At 43.5% G+C, this 14,489-nt stretch overlaps 1 protein-coding gene across 1 annotated transcript in view; it reads left to right on the top strand.

Annotated features, from left to right (window-relative positions):
- The window catches only part of SLC9A6 (solute carrier family 9 member A6), a 57,929-nt gene extending 43,790 nt beyond the window's left edge, over window positions 1-14,139 (top strand). The window contains exons 13-16 of the mRNA XM_040442093.1: window positions 4,481-4,514; window positions 8,415-8,494; window positions 9,977-10,082; window positions 12,821-14,139. Coding sequence (XP_040298027.1) covers window positions 4,481-4,514; window positions 8,415-8,494; window positions 9,977-10,082; window positions 12,821-13,078 — 478 coding nt within the window. The 3' untranslated portion in view covers window positions 13,079-14,139. The remainder of the gene's footprint in view (window positions 1-4,480; window positions 4,515-8,414; window positions 8,495-9,976; window positions 10,083-12,820) is intronic.
- Window positions 14,140-14,489: the final 350 nt, after the last annotated feature.

The following is a 14,489-nucleotide window of genomic DNA, read 5'->3' as shown; positions in this document are numbered from 1 at the left end:
TGTTAGCTACAGAAACATGTAGAGAGTAACTGATTATCTTAGCCAAGCAGGGCATTATAAGCTGTCATTGTGCCTGTAGTGATATGCAAATTACCTAAATAAGGAGCCCAAGGGGCTGTCTCTCTGTCCGTTGGAGCCAGCCGCACCCCTTCTCCTTGAGCCCAGCACCTCCCCACTGCTAATTTATTCACTCCCCATTGCCGACCTCATAAGCCTGGTGCGCCGTAATCTCGTGCATGCGCCGTGGAAAGACCAGTCAGCGCATGCGCAATGTGTTCTGTGAGGCCGATGCCAGGACACCGTGCGGGCGCTGACAGGTCTATCCACAGCGCATGCGCGCGATTACGGCGCACCAGGCATATGAGGTCGGCAATGAGGAGTGAGTAAATTAGCAGTGGGGAGGTGCTGGGCTCAAGGAGAAGGGGTGCGGCTGGGCTCCAACGGACAGAGGGACAGCTCCTTGGGCTCCTTATTTAGGTAATTTGCATATTAATAAAAGCGATTTTATAGACAAATTACAAGACACAGCGCAGTAATACTAGTATATTGTAATATAAATCGTGAAGACTGATGTGGTCATGTTAACAGCTCAGTAAGTGAAATCCTGGCGACAGAATCCCTTTAATGTGGTAAGCATTCACCAGGTATATGCTGAATATGAGAGATCGGGGACACTATGGCCCTGATTTATCGTACCTTCTCTCCAGAATTCTGGCGTCAAAAAGTCACAAAAATAGGGCTTTTGCGTCTTTTTGCACAATGTTTAACCTTTTTACACCACTCACTCCAGTTTTGTAATGTGGGTGCGGTCAGCTATATTATTGAGTTTCACTCCAGACTCTTTTTTTTTAAATCAGATATTTCTTTATTAACATTTTCCAGTCTTATTTTATCACATTAACATGATATTTTGTAGACCACAGATGTATACATTATCTGTCATATATAGTATATAATATATACATTCTATTACACATATCTACATAGGACATGGCATAAATCCACATATAGCCTCTGGTATCAAAAGTATCTTCAATGTGAGTACAATTATCCATCCTAAACAAATAAACCCATACCTCCCCCCCCCCCCCCCCCCCCCCCCCCCCCCCCCTCCCTAATCCCTTTAAGGCAGGACACACTCCTAAAACATCTTCCTTAGTCATCACTCTCGGGGTGTCGGCACCACATTACTCTTAAATAAGCCATCTACCATCATCTAATTCCAATCAGCGATGTTCCATATAACATCCTAGTCCATCATCAATCTTCCCATACAGCCACATTCTAGTTCCAGGTAACCCCCTCACTATCAGGCTTCTATAAATGCCCCACACACCTGCCACCATCCAATATTCTATATATATCATCCATTCTCACTGCATTCACCTTGTCATAGAAAAAGTCCTTGTAAGTGCCAGCCAGGAGCTACAGCACCCAGAATTATCAATCCAGCTGCCCCAGATTGCTTCGAATTTGGACAGACACTTCCTTTTTTGATATACTCCTCTTTCTAGACGAATCACAATATTTAATCTAGCAACATATTCTGATATATCAGGAGGTATGGGCTGGATCCACTTTGCTGCCAATGTTTTCCTAGCTTGATATAACATTCTACCTATTCCAGTAGTTATAACAGACTGTAAATTATTATCTGGTACCAGGCCTAATACACACAGTTTGGGATCCAACTTAAAACTAGCACTATATACTTTGTTCACCAGATGTAGTATTGCTTTCCAATAAGATGACAGTGATGAACATGACCACATCATGTGTAGAAGGTCAGCTTCATCACTTCCACACTTCGGACAGGCTGGACTATTTCTGTAGCCTATTTTATGCAAGAACACTGGGGTCTTATATACCCTATGTATTAAATATAGATGGGATAACCGTGCTGCCTCACTAAGGGATAAAGTAGGGGTAAGTTCCACCGCCTCAGTCCACTGCTCATCCGTGAGTACCCCTAGATCTTTTTCCCACTGACGTCTACTTGTTAATGGATACCCTTTAAGAAAGTCCTCTAATAGGGCCTGATACACCCTGGAGATTGCTCCCTTCACTGAACCAGCTGCAACCACCATATTCAATGTCTGGCTTGACATAAATGTCACTGGGGCTATCTTAGATTGAGCTTCTAAAGCATGTCTAAGTTGTAAGTATCGATAGAACTGTGAAGAGGGCAGCCCATATTCAGAGCACAATTGTTGGTATTGTTTTAAAGTTCCTTTAAAATAAATATGGCTCAGATTCCATACCCCTTTTTTATTCCACTGGGAGAATCCATTCAGATTTTCCAATTCCTGAAGTGCGGGGTTATGCCATAAGGGCGAGATGTTCATCAATCCTGTCATCCCTAAAATACTCTTTGCCTTATTCCATACTTTCCTCATAAGAATCAAGGTCGGAATATTTCCCATTTCTCCTTTTATTTCTCCTTCAATGGCTACCAACGGGGGAGACCTATTTGCAGCCCACTTTATCAGCTGACCACTCTTCCCTCCCATGTCATCTATTACCCCCCACCCTTTAAAATGTTGGAGTTGAGCCGACAGAAAATAGAGCATAGGATTAGGCAAGGCCAGACCACCGGCTTCTTTATTCCTCTGCAGAATTTCATATTTTATTCTTCCTCTATTATTTTTCCAAATAAAAAATCGGAACAGCTGCTGTATTTTATGGAAGAAGTGCACTGGGATCCATATGGGGGAATTATGCAAAATATAAAGCAACTGAGGCATGAATATCATTTTAAGCAAATTGCCCCTACCGATCATAGAGAGAGGCAATTTATGCCAAACAGCAACCTTGCTTCTAAACCTCCCTAACAAGGGTATTAAATTACTAGGAATATAATCTGCAGGGTTCATTGACACAGTCACTCCAAGATATTTAAAAGATTGCACCACCTTGAGTTCAGAGAAAGTAGCATGAGTGGTATGCATTCGAGACGATACCGGGAGAATTACTGACTTATCCCAGTTTATACGAAGTCCAGACTGATCACCAAACTGCGATATTATAGAGATTATGGAGTCTATGGAATCCACCAGATTACCTACATAGATTAGCATGTCATCTGCATATAAAGATACGCGCTCCTCACTAGAGCCCCTCCCTAGCCCTCTCATCAGTGGAGTAGATCGTAAAAGGCACGCCAATGGCTCAATTGCTATTGCAAATAGCAAGGGAGACAACGGGCAGCCCTGTCTCGTCCCCCTCTCCAATGCAACCGAGGGTGATAATTGTCCGTTTACTCTAATTCTGGCTCTGGGCTCACTGTACAGAAGCTTGACCCATTTTAGAAAACTTATTCCAAAGCCCATCCTAGTCATGACCGCCCACAAATACTCCCACTCAACGCTGTCAAAAGCTTTGGCAGCGTCAAGTGAGATCACAGCAGCTTCACTATCCTGACTCCAGACTCTTTTTAAAAATTTGCAATCTCACTCCACTAAGAGGGTGGAGTAGGAAAACTGGAGGAGCTTCTCTAGACAAAAGTCTTATACGCATTTATCGAGTAGCATGAGACATTTGATAAATGTGGCATCAAGTCCTCCAACCCATAATCCAGCAAAACGGACTTTACATTTTCCCCTTATGATAAATCCCCCCCATAGTTTCCTTATGGAGAGCGCCTGAACAGCACAAGGAGTCTTATTGGCCATGAGAAAGTAAGCCTTTAAAAATAGCAAGTGAATTGTAGCTGTTGAAAATGATTGTCACTAAAAGCCACCATAGCTGCCACAGCGTATGAAGAAATACCGCCAATACGTGTTTCTATAACGCTACCATGACTAGACTCTCTAATTATTGTCTATTAAATTCCTTGCCATTCTGATGTTATCCCCACATGTGTGTGTGTATATATATATATACTGGGTAATTCAAAAAGGACGGTGCAAAATTATAGCCTCCATATTCATCAGTGAGCGGGACAGAGTAATTAGAAAAAGGGCAAACAGCAGGTGGCGCTATACAGATACATTTCAGTGAATAACTCAGTGGTGATTCTAAGTTTTTTATTCCATGCAATAAAAAAAAACTGCAGAATATTATTCATGGGACAACCCCTATAACTATAGGCCTTGACTTACAGGCTCCATCCCTTTTGAATCACCCTGTATGCTGATCCAAAATTCCAAATTGCCGTTTGTCTACTTTTTCAGCTTGCGTTTTACCTATTGACCACTAGGTGTCGCTTTGCTATTTTTATCATTATATCCATATAAACCATGCCCTGGTCACCCCCGTAAAGGTGTCCTCAAACCTGTTGCTCTGTGTGACCTGAGATTCTGTATGTGGCGCTTTATCTGACCATAGAGTGGGGTCGGCACGTGGTTAGTGATGATTTCTTATAACTAAACCTATCTATTGAGAGGCAGGAGAGGGGGGGGGACATCCAGTGTAGAGCCTATTTAATTGATTTTTATATTTTTTACATATAACTGTGTCTTTATATTACTCTCATTTCCAGAGTGGGCGTGGATGCGGACGGTGCTGACCAAGTGGTAAATATCAGTTTTATGTTATTAATGATATAAAGTTGTTATGTTTTTTGGATTGATCTGGGGCTGTTATGTGTAGACACCTAGTAGTTGTATCATTTTAAAGGGAACCTGTCACCAGCGACCTCCCTATCCAGTTGTTTGCACAGACGCGTAGCTATGGTTCACCTGATTAAAACCCATTTTTTTTTTGTTTGTTTGTGTTTTTTTGTTGATCCGAGGCTCCGTTCCAGTGTTATGATACTTTTTGTTAATATGCAGATGAGGCCTTTGGTGCAATGAGGGAGTCACCCTTGCACTTGTTGCAGCCAAGCTCCACTCCTTTCTGTGGTCAGCCCCTTCCTTCGCTTCTTTTACCACCGTTGGGCCCAAAGCAGCCAGGGAGGGGCTGGCCGCAGAAAGGAGCATGGGTGCAGCAAGAGGACTGGCGACTCCCCCATTGCACCATATGCCTAATTTGCATATTAAGAAAAATCTATCATTGCTCAGGAATGAAGCCTCGGATCAACAAAAGAAAAACAGCGTTTTAATCAGGTAAACCACAGCTATGTGTCTGTGCAGGCAGTTGGAGGTCCCTGATGAGAGATTCCCTTTAAGTTATTGATTTTTATGAATTATTTTCAGCATTTGATATCCAGGCCACAGCCGCACGTAATGAGAAATAAAATGCAAGTTTACCTTGTAAAGCACCCACTTTCCCTGACCAGCTGCTCCTCATTGTCATGATGCTGTAGACTGGAGTGGTTAGGCAGAAAACTTAGCGGTGTCTGGGTTAATATGGCTTCTCTGATGGCGGAGACATTTATTTGATGTCACCTCCCATTTTGGCAGGTAAATAGCAAAGTCTGCTGTTCTGCTATATGCCTTTTACCATTAAAGGGAACCTGTTACTTCTCCTGACGTATCTATTTTAGTAAATACTTGCATTCCCCATGTAATATCCATTCTAGAGGATATTTTCTCATGTACTGTTCCTCTATTATTCCCCCTGAATTTTAATGAATAAATTAGCACCATGGAATGAATGGAGCTTTAATTATAGATAATAATAATAATAACCAGGTGTTACCATTTCTCTTGTCACTGTCAGCACTGATTGGGCAGTGCCAGAGGGCATAGAGACACCCCTCTGATCGGTAACGAATGTCTAGGAGGAATAACAGAGAAACACCACAGTTATAGGAAGAGATGGTCCAGAATTGTTATTTCATGGGGAATACAAGTATCTACATCTGTTGGGGTGTCTATCTCTGTAAGGCTCCATTCACACATCCGCAATTCCATTCCGCATTTTGCGGAACGGAATTGCGGACCCATTTATTTCTATGGGGCCGCACGACGTGCGGACCCGCACTTCCGGGTCCGCAATTCCGATCCTGAAAAAAATAGTACATGTCCTATTCTTGTCCGCAATAGCGGACAAGAATAGGCATATTCTAATAGTGCTGGCAATGTGCCGTCCGCAAAATGCGGAACGCACATTGCTGCTGTCCGTGTTTTGTGGATCCGTCAGTTTTAATAACTAATTGCATTCCCCGTGTAATCACAATAACTCTGTGTTGTGCCGTTCCTTTGTTATTCCTGCTAGAAGTTATTAATACATTGCTAGAGGTTTAAAGGTCCAGATGGGTGTTAACAGTTGGGGATGTGTCCCTGCACAGTCTGAGACTATCTTTCAGTGCTGCTGATGCAGGAAGTAGGGACCCCCCCCCCCCTAAACTGGTAACACCTATCTGGACCTTCATTGAAATCTGCTAGTAATTTATTCATTACTTCTAGCAGGAATAATAAGAGAATAGCACATCATAGGGTTGTAAGAAAGGGTCCTGTTTGAAGTGCTGCTTCTCCCCTCCAGCACTCTTCTTCTTCCTGCCGTCGGCTGTGCTGTGATCTGACGGTCACAGAACGCGTCACGCTGTGCGCAGCCACAGCACAGCCGACAGCAGAAGACCAGGAAGCGGTGAGTACAGAGCCTTCACCAGCTTCCCAGTCCTCCGGTACTAATGAGCGCTTGCATAATGGAAAAGCCCCATGGTGACATTTTTCCCCCCACTTTGGAGGGAAAAAAAGTGCGTCTTATGGGGCGAAGAATACGGTATATTCCGTACAGATTTTGACGTTTACAAGCCCGACAGAACCCAAAAAGACAAAGGGCCCTTGGATCCGTTTGACATATGTGCTGGGAGCTCTCCTGGTGCATACGGCAAACAGACACATGAAAATGCAGCGTGAAAAACCGCATAATCACACAGCGATGCGTCTCCTGCTCAGATATCTAAGGAAAGATGAAGCAGACTTATGGGAATCTTGATAACGGGCCTGATATTTGTCACCAAATCAAAAAACAGAAATGACCGATAAGAATTTGACAGTGGAGGACAGCTCAAGAATACTGGCAAAGGACACTTACTATAATATACACTTTAACATGTGCCAAAGGAGAAGAAGATTTGCGCAAGACGTAGAAATTGACTGTAAAACAAGATTAGCATCTCTGGTGATGTAACGCGGCAGCAATGCAAACGGACTCGAGCATAGGCCTCAATGCGTTTGCGTAGGTGGCTGTTAATTGACAGACATTGCGCCGCCATGTTCCTCTATGATCAAACAACACAGAAGACGAAGAAAAGATGTGTAATGTGATAGGGATTACCAGTGTACACATCTGCGTATCAGCCGACTCCAGCTGTAGACAGGGGGGACGGGGGGCCCTTTCTGCGAGACATGGAAATATGTCTCTGAAGGAATCCTAAAAATGCTTGAGCTTTTAAACATAGAAATGTAAAACCGTAACATATCTTCTTGTATAATCACGTATAATATCATGTATTGCAATGCCGTTTGTCTATATTCTTTGGTCTTCCCTCTATAGGGGCTCACATTGTAAAAGTTATTTTGGGTTAAGGCCTCATGCACACGACCGTTGTTTTATTCTGTGTCCGTTGACTTTCAATGGGTCCGTTAAAAAACTCGGCTAATGCACCGTTTGTCATCCGCGTCCGTGATCCGTGGTTCCAGTCCGTCAAAAAAATATAACCTGTCCTATTATTTTCGCGGAAAAAGGTTCGCGAACCCATTCAAGTCAATGAGACTGCTAAAAAACACAGAGGCACACAAGATTGTCATCCGCGTCCGCGCGTCCGTTTTTTTCCTATCATTTGCATGGCAAACCTGTCTTTAGATTTTTTTTTTTACTTTCCTTCATGTCTGGTGATCCTCCAAAAATAAAGGAAGACACGGAAATGGATCACGGAACAACGGAACCCCATTTTGCGGAACGGAACACAACAACGGTCGTGTGCATGAGGCCTAAGGCTCAGTTCACACCTGAGCGTTCTGAAAGGAGCGCTCTGTATGCGCGATTGTACGGGCGTTTACAAGCGCGCATACAGAGACAAGTGTGCACACAGTGTCGCGCGTTCCCGAAAGTCTATGTACGGGAACGCGCGACAAGCGCCCAAAAAAACGCTCCTGTACTTGTGTGAGCGTCGGGCGTTTTACAGCGCGATCGTACGCGCTGTAAAACGCCCAGGTGAGAACCATTCCCATAGGGAAGCATTGGTTTCTCCTTGTTGAGCGTTTTACAGCGCGTAGGAACGCGCTGTAAAACGCTCAGGTGTGAACTGAGCCTAAAGGGATTAAATTAGGCTGTAAAACCCAGTGTGAACAGGCCCTTGCAGTGACCTCTGCACATGTGATAGAGCATGCCCGCACATCATGTGATGAAAGTCATGCTTGCGTTGCATCAGGGCTAATTTCTGGCTTTCCGGGCTAAAATGACATCAGTTGCGTCAGATTTCACAGACAGCTTTATTCTGCATAGAGAACTCGCTTGTCCCACAGCAGCATCCAAGTGTTGGTAGGTAATGTACTTGTGGGATTATTAACCCTTTGTCCTTACAGGGAATTCCAGAGAATGAGCGGAGGAGTACCAGAACAGAGAGTGCCTGGATTTTTAGACTCTGGTACAACTTTGACCACAAGTATCCTTTGATGAACATATTCTTTATATTTCCAAGTTCATATAAGCAGGTTTAGTAGAAGGATGATAACTATTCACTACATATGATGGGGTTAATGTCATCATCCGATGTGGTAAAAGCGGGAAAACCCAAATGTCATTGTCATGCTTCAGTGTGAAGATCTTTGGAAGGAACCAAGGGTTTTTGTTCTGTTATAGGACTTGCCTCATTGACTAATTCCTCTTAAACCCCTTAAGGACTTCTGCCGTATATGTACTGCGGAAGTACGGTCCCTAAACGTGGCGCCCACGTGCAGCGGGCGCCATAGCCGCCGGGTTTCTGCTATTTTAAATAGCAGAGACCCGCGGCACATGTATACGATCAGCCATAAGGCTTATCGCATTCATTTTACCCTTCAGATGCCATGGTCAAATGTGACCACGGCATCTGATTAGTCCGGAAGCGCGCTTCGGCTCCAGTAACATCGTTCCCCGACTGAGATCGGGGAACCTGTTACATCGCTGAAATAGTCTGAAGCCTCAAACAGGCTTCAGAGTCTATTTCAGGAATATACCAATACATGCCACTAGGTGGCAGCATTGTATTGTTATATTCCAAATGAAGTGTTCAATGATGGCTATTTAGCCATCAATGAACACAATGGGCAATCTAATGATTGCCAGTTATTGTCAGCCAAGGTAAAAACAGCCAATTTGCCATTTTTTGGTCACTTCAACTACCCAATAATTTTGTTACAAAAAGTTGCACACACTTCAAATTGGTATCACTGAAAAGAACAGATCGTCCCACAAAAAATGAGCCCTCACACAGCCCCATACACATAGCTACAAAAAAGTTATAGGGGTCTGAATATGGTTATAACAAAATAAAAATTCCTCAAAGGTTTTCATTATTTTTTTTCAGTATTAAAACGCAAGAAAAATTATACAAGTGTGGTATCGTTGTAACTGTACTGACCTGGAGAATGAAGATAACAGGTCAATTTTACCGCATAGTGTACAGTGTAAAAAAATTAAAAAAAATAAAACATTTATCAGAATAGCATTTTCTTCCCAATTCTACCCTATTTGGAATTTTTTTCCCCGCTTCCTACTACATGTTATGCAACTGTAAATGGTGTTATTAGAAAGTAAAACTTGTCCCGCAAAAAATAAGCCCTCAAGGCTATTTGAATGGAAAAATAAAAAAGTTAGGACTATGGGAAGGCGGAGAGTGAAAAACGAAAACGCAAAAAAGGAAAATCTCAGGGTCCTCAAGGGGTTAAACTTCCTGTTGGTGTTTATAGTGTTAATAATATGGTGTTCTTCTATCAGCCAAAAGTGGAGATCCATTGGCCTCTGAGCGCCTTAGACATGGGGGTAGGGAGTTGCTTCTGGAGGACCTGCTTAGTTAAGCATGAGGATTCTACCATAGAACAATGTAGATTTTCAGTGTTTTTTTTTCATAAGTTGATGTTTCTGCAGTTTTTCTTAACATTTGTAGCTATCTGAAACCTCTCCTAACACACAGCGGACCTCCCCTCACCAGTACACTTCCCAATTGCTGTGGCCCGTTAGCGAGATGTCTAACAAGTCCTCAAGCCTATGAGGTAAGAAGGTTCAAGCTTATGGTTAAATATATTGACATTGATTCTTAGAATAAAGGACACTTTCTTGCATAAAGCAATCACAATACATGTTCCGCATCCAGCAAACCAGTGATGATGGGTAGAATAGACAACAGGGACTGTGGTCCTAGAGACTTGCTGTTATAATAGGTGTTCCCCAGGACTTTAATATTTTGTAGGACAGTGATTTTAATGATTTTTCTAATATACTTTGTTGTTTATTTTCACTAGAAAACTGCTTGTAAAGTGTCTCTTTAGGTACCATCTGAGTGTTGCTAAGGAGAGTCCCTCTTCTGCGTATACTGTATGCTAAAGATGGCTTTATGTAACAAAGCCTGCCTCTTATCTCCCTACCCCAGCCCCTGCCTCCCTACATATGCCCCAGGATATTTCCGACCTGACCCTGTCTATCTCACTTGCTGCCAGAGCTGTGCTTTTCTTTCTTCCCTGTGCTTCTCTACTGGTGGGCACAGGGAAGAGAGAGGAGAGCGGGACTGTGGCGATCAGCGCTGACAGTAAGTGTCCTATATTTCTGTATACCTTCTGTCAGCTCTGATCACTGTCAGCACCATTCTTCTCTCTCTTCTCCCTATATTCAGTAAGTAACAGAGAAGCGCAAGGAAGAATAGAAATGTGTAGAGCTTCCAGTGATCAGCTTTGGCAGCAAGTCAGATTGGCGGAGAGAGGTCCGATATAGCCTTGGTCACAGATGGGGAGGCTGGGGTAAGGAGATAAGAGGCAAGCTGAGAAGTGTATGTTACACAAAGCTTTCTTCAGTGTGCAGTATACACCGAAAACGAGCTACCCTCAGTCATGCTACAGAGACACTTTTCATGCAGTTTTCTAGTAAAAATAAACAAGTATATTACAAAAATACTCAAAATCGTTGACTACACAATATTAAAAATACATGTAAATGACATATACACTTTAAAGGGGTATTTTGGTTTCATGATATTGATGACCCATTCTCAAAATAGGTCATCAATATTGAATCGTCGGGGGTCTGACTCCCGACACCTCTGCCGATCCATTGTCTGCAGGTGCTGTGTTGTGGGTTCGGGAAGTTTTCTCTGGAGGGTGTTTGGCCTTATGGCCAGAGTGATTCTGTTTGGTGTTAACAACTTTCTGACCAGTTGATGTAGTATTGTGGTAGCATTGGTGTCCTCATTTCTTAGGCTACTTTCACACCAGCGTTTTGGTTTCCGTTTCTGAGGTCCGTCGTGGGCTCTCACAAGCGGTCCAAAACGCATCAGTTTTGCCCTATAATGCATTCTGAATGGAAAAAGATCCGCTCAGAATGCATCAGTTTGGCTCTGTTCAGTCTCCATTCCGCTTTTGGAGGCGGACAACAAAACTCTGCTTGCAGCGTCTTGGTGTCCGTCTGACGAAACTGAGCCAAACTGATCCGTCCTGGCACACAATGTAAGGCAATGGGGACTGATCCGTTTTCACTGACACAATATGGCACAATAGAAAACTGATCCATCCCCCATTCACTTTTAATGGTGTTCAAGACGGATCCGTCTTGGCTATGTTACAGATAATACAAACGGATTCGTTCTGAACGGATGCAGACGGTCGTATTATCTGAACGGATGCGTTTGTGCAGATCCATGACGGATCTGCACCAAACGCGAGTGTGAAAGTAGCCTAACTCTGTCTTGTGCGATTTTACAGGTATTGTTCACTATCTACTATAGTAGCTGATGCGGTGGTCAGAGAGTGGCGCTGGTGTGTCTAATATATTTTCTTTTGCGTACTCTGCCCTTAGTACTGAGGGATTCCTTCTCCGTTTCAACTGCTTTATTCTGTATTTGGCCAAGAAGGCTAAAGAGACCCACCTGATATTGAAGAAGAGAGCTCTATGTATCGCCAGTATTATGTGCAAGAGGGCGGGCAAAGCAGGAAGTCAGGGTGGTGTGTTTTCACCCAATAGCTGCAGAGTAGGAAGTGATGTCGGCTAAGGGGCGTGGCTTGAGCAACTGAACACGTACTGCCCAGTAACATCTAGTGTTTTCCTTTTGTTTTAAAGGCCTATAATGTACAGAGCAACTTGGAAATGTATTTCTAAAGGGACCAGAGTGAAATAATGATTGGCCATGACTCATTAAATGAGCATAGCTATTTCCATTTTTACAAAATACAAAAATGTGCTAGGAATTTCACTTTTTAGCCATTCTCATAGTACACTTAAAGGGCATCTGTCAGAAGATTTGTACCTATGACACTGGCTGACCTGTTACATGTGCACTTGGCAGCTGGAGGCATCTGTGTTGGTCCCATGTTCACATGTGTCTGCATTGCTGAGAAAAATTATGTTTTAATATATGCAAATGAGCCTCTAGGAGCAACGGGGGCGTTACCATTACACTTAGAGGCACAGCTTTCTCTGCAGCTTCAGAATCCTCTGCACTTTGATTGACAGGGCCAGGCATGATGACGTTTTCCATGCCTGGCCCTTTCAATAACAGTGCAGAAGATATGGCAGTTGCAGAGAGAGCTGAGCCTCTAGGTGTAATGGTAACGCCCCCGTTGCTCCTAGAGGCTCATTTGCATATACCAAAACATCACTTTTCTCAGCAATGCGGGCACATATGAACACGGGACCAACACAGATGCCTTCAGCTGTCAAGGGCACATGCAACAGGTCGGCCAGTTTCATAGGTACAAATCTGCTGACAGATGCCCTTTAATCTGTCATATCTTTCCTGTTTTAGAACCAGGAGCAGCTAAAGGATGACGATTCTGATCTGATATTAAATGACGGTGACATAAGCTTAACCTACGGGGACACGACTGTCAGTACGGAACCTTCAATATCCAGGAGGGGAATAGGAAACAACTCTGAGGATGCCATTGATCAGGAGCTTACCTACGGGGATCACGAGTTTATTTTAAGAGGAACCCGTCTCGTCATGGATGAATGTGAGGCTCCAGGAAACCTGCAGATCTCCAGGAAGCCAAGCCCCATGTAGTTCCTGTTCGTATTGAAGGGGGGAAGAGGAGTTGTGTATTTTGCCAATAACATTTTGTGTGTTTTCTAATCCAGACGATATGTTGTACTACCTACTGCATGGCTCCCGTCGTTTGAGCTGTAGAAACGCTATTTATACGGCATCAGAAGGGACCGTTCTTCGTGGTGTTGCTTGTGAAGATCAAGTTCCATGTTTGTTTAATTGCACTTTAAGTGAAACCATCTAACGCGGCGCGGTGGTTACACAATCCTGTATGGCGGTACAGCACCCCAGATCCTTGCCAATGTTTTTTCTTTGTTACTTGAAATATTAGGGGGAGGTGGATTTTTTTTTTGTGGTCATTTTGGATCATCGCCGTTGAACTGCCAATACGAGGAATTTAGTTGTATCATAGAATCTAACGTCCTGCTGGCAGAAAAATGGTGATCTCTGAATTCGAGCCCCAATTGTGTTTTTCAGCACCCTCCTTTTTTTTTTTTTTTCTCAGTGGCCTAAACACATTAATTGTAGCTTGGCTTCTCCTGTAAGAACTTTTCAACCAGAATAATCTCTGTCTCAATCGCTTTCTTTCCTTCTTGCGTTTTGTTTTGTTCTGTGGAGGTTAAAAGAGCTAAATTTCAGCTTTTCCAGCCAAAACGTGTTTTAAGAAAAAAAAAAAAAAAAAGGTTTTCCAAACCAAAGTTTGTTTTTAAGTGCACATTCCACAGGCGACTGTTGAAACACAGCACAACCATTATGAAACCCTGTACGTCTCTGTTGTGCCGCTAGACAGTCCTGTTAAAGAAACCACAGCCTTTTATGTAAGAGGAACGTTTAAAGGGCCACCGAACCCAAAGTACACCACGTACAAAAAGTGCCACCAACTTAAAGGGCATCTGTCAGCAGTTTTGTATCTATGACACTGGCTGACCTGTTACATGTGGACTTGGCAGGTGAAGGCTTCTGTGTTGGTCCCCTGTTCATATGAGCTCGCTTTGCTGAGAAATATGATGTTTTAATTTATGCAAATGAGCCTTTAGGAGCAACGGGGGCGTTGCTGTTACACCTAGAGTCTCTGCTCTCTCTGCCACTGCCCCACCCTCTGCACTTTGATTGACAGGACCAGGCGTTATGATGTTTTCACTGCCTGTCCATGTCAATCAAAGTGCAGAGGGCTCGGCAGTTGCAGAGAGAGCAGAGCCTCTAGGTGTAATGGCAACGCCCCTATTGCTCCTAGAGGCTCATTTGCATATATTAAAACATCATTTTTCTCAGCAATGCGGGCACATATGAAAATGGGACCAACACAGATGCCTTCAGCTGCCAAGTGCACATGTAACAGGTCAGCTGGTTTTAGAGGTACAAATCTGCTGACAGATGTCCTTTAAGAAACCCAGAAGTAGACACATGCCAAAGCAGTGATCACAGGGAC

Source organism: Bufo bufo, chromosome 8 (assembly GCF_905171765.1).
Source record: "Bufo bufo chromosome 8, aBufBuf1.1, whole genome shotgun sequence".
Classification (NCBI taxonomy): Eukaryota; Metazoa; Chordata; class Amphibia; order Anura; family Bufonidae; genus Bufo; species Bufo bufo.
Note: the sequence above shows the minus strand (reverse complement) of the source record. Positions and strands in the feature narration are given on the sequence as shown.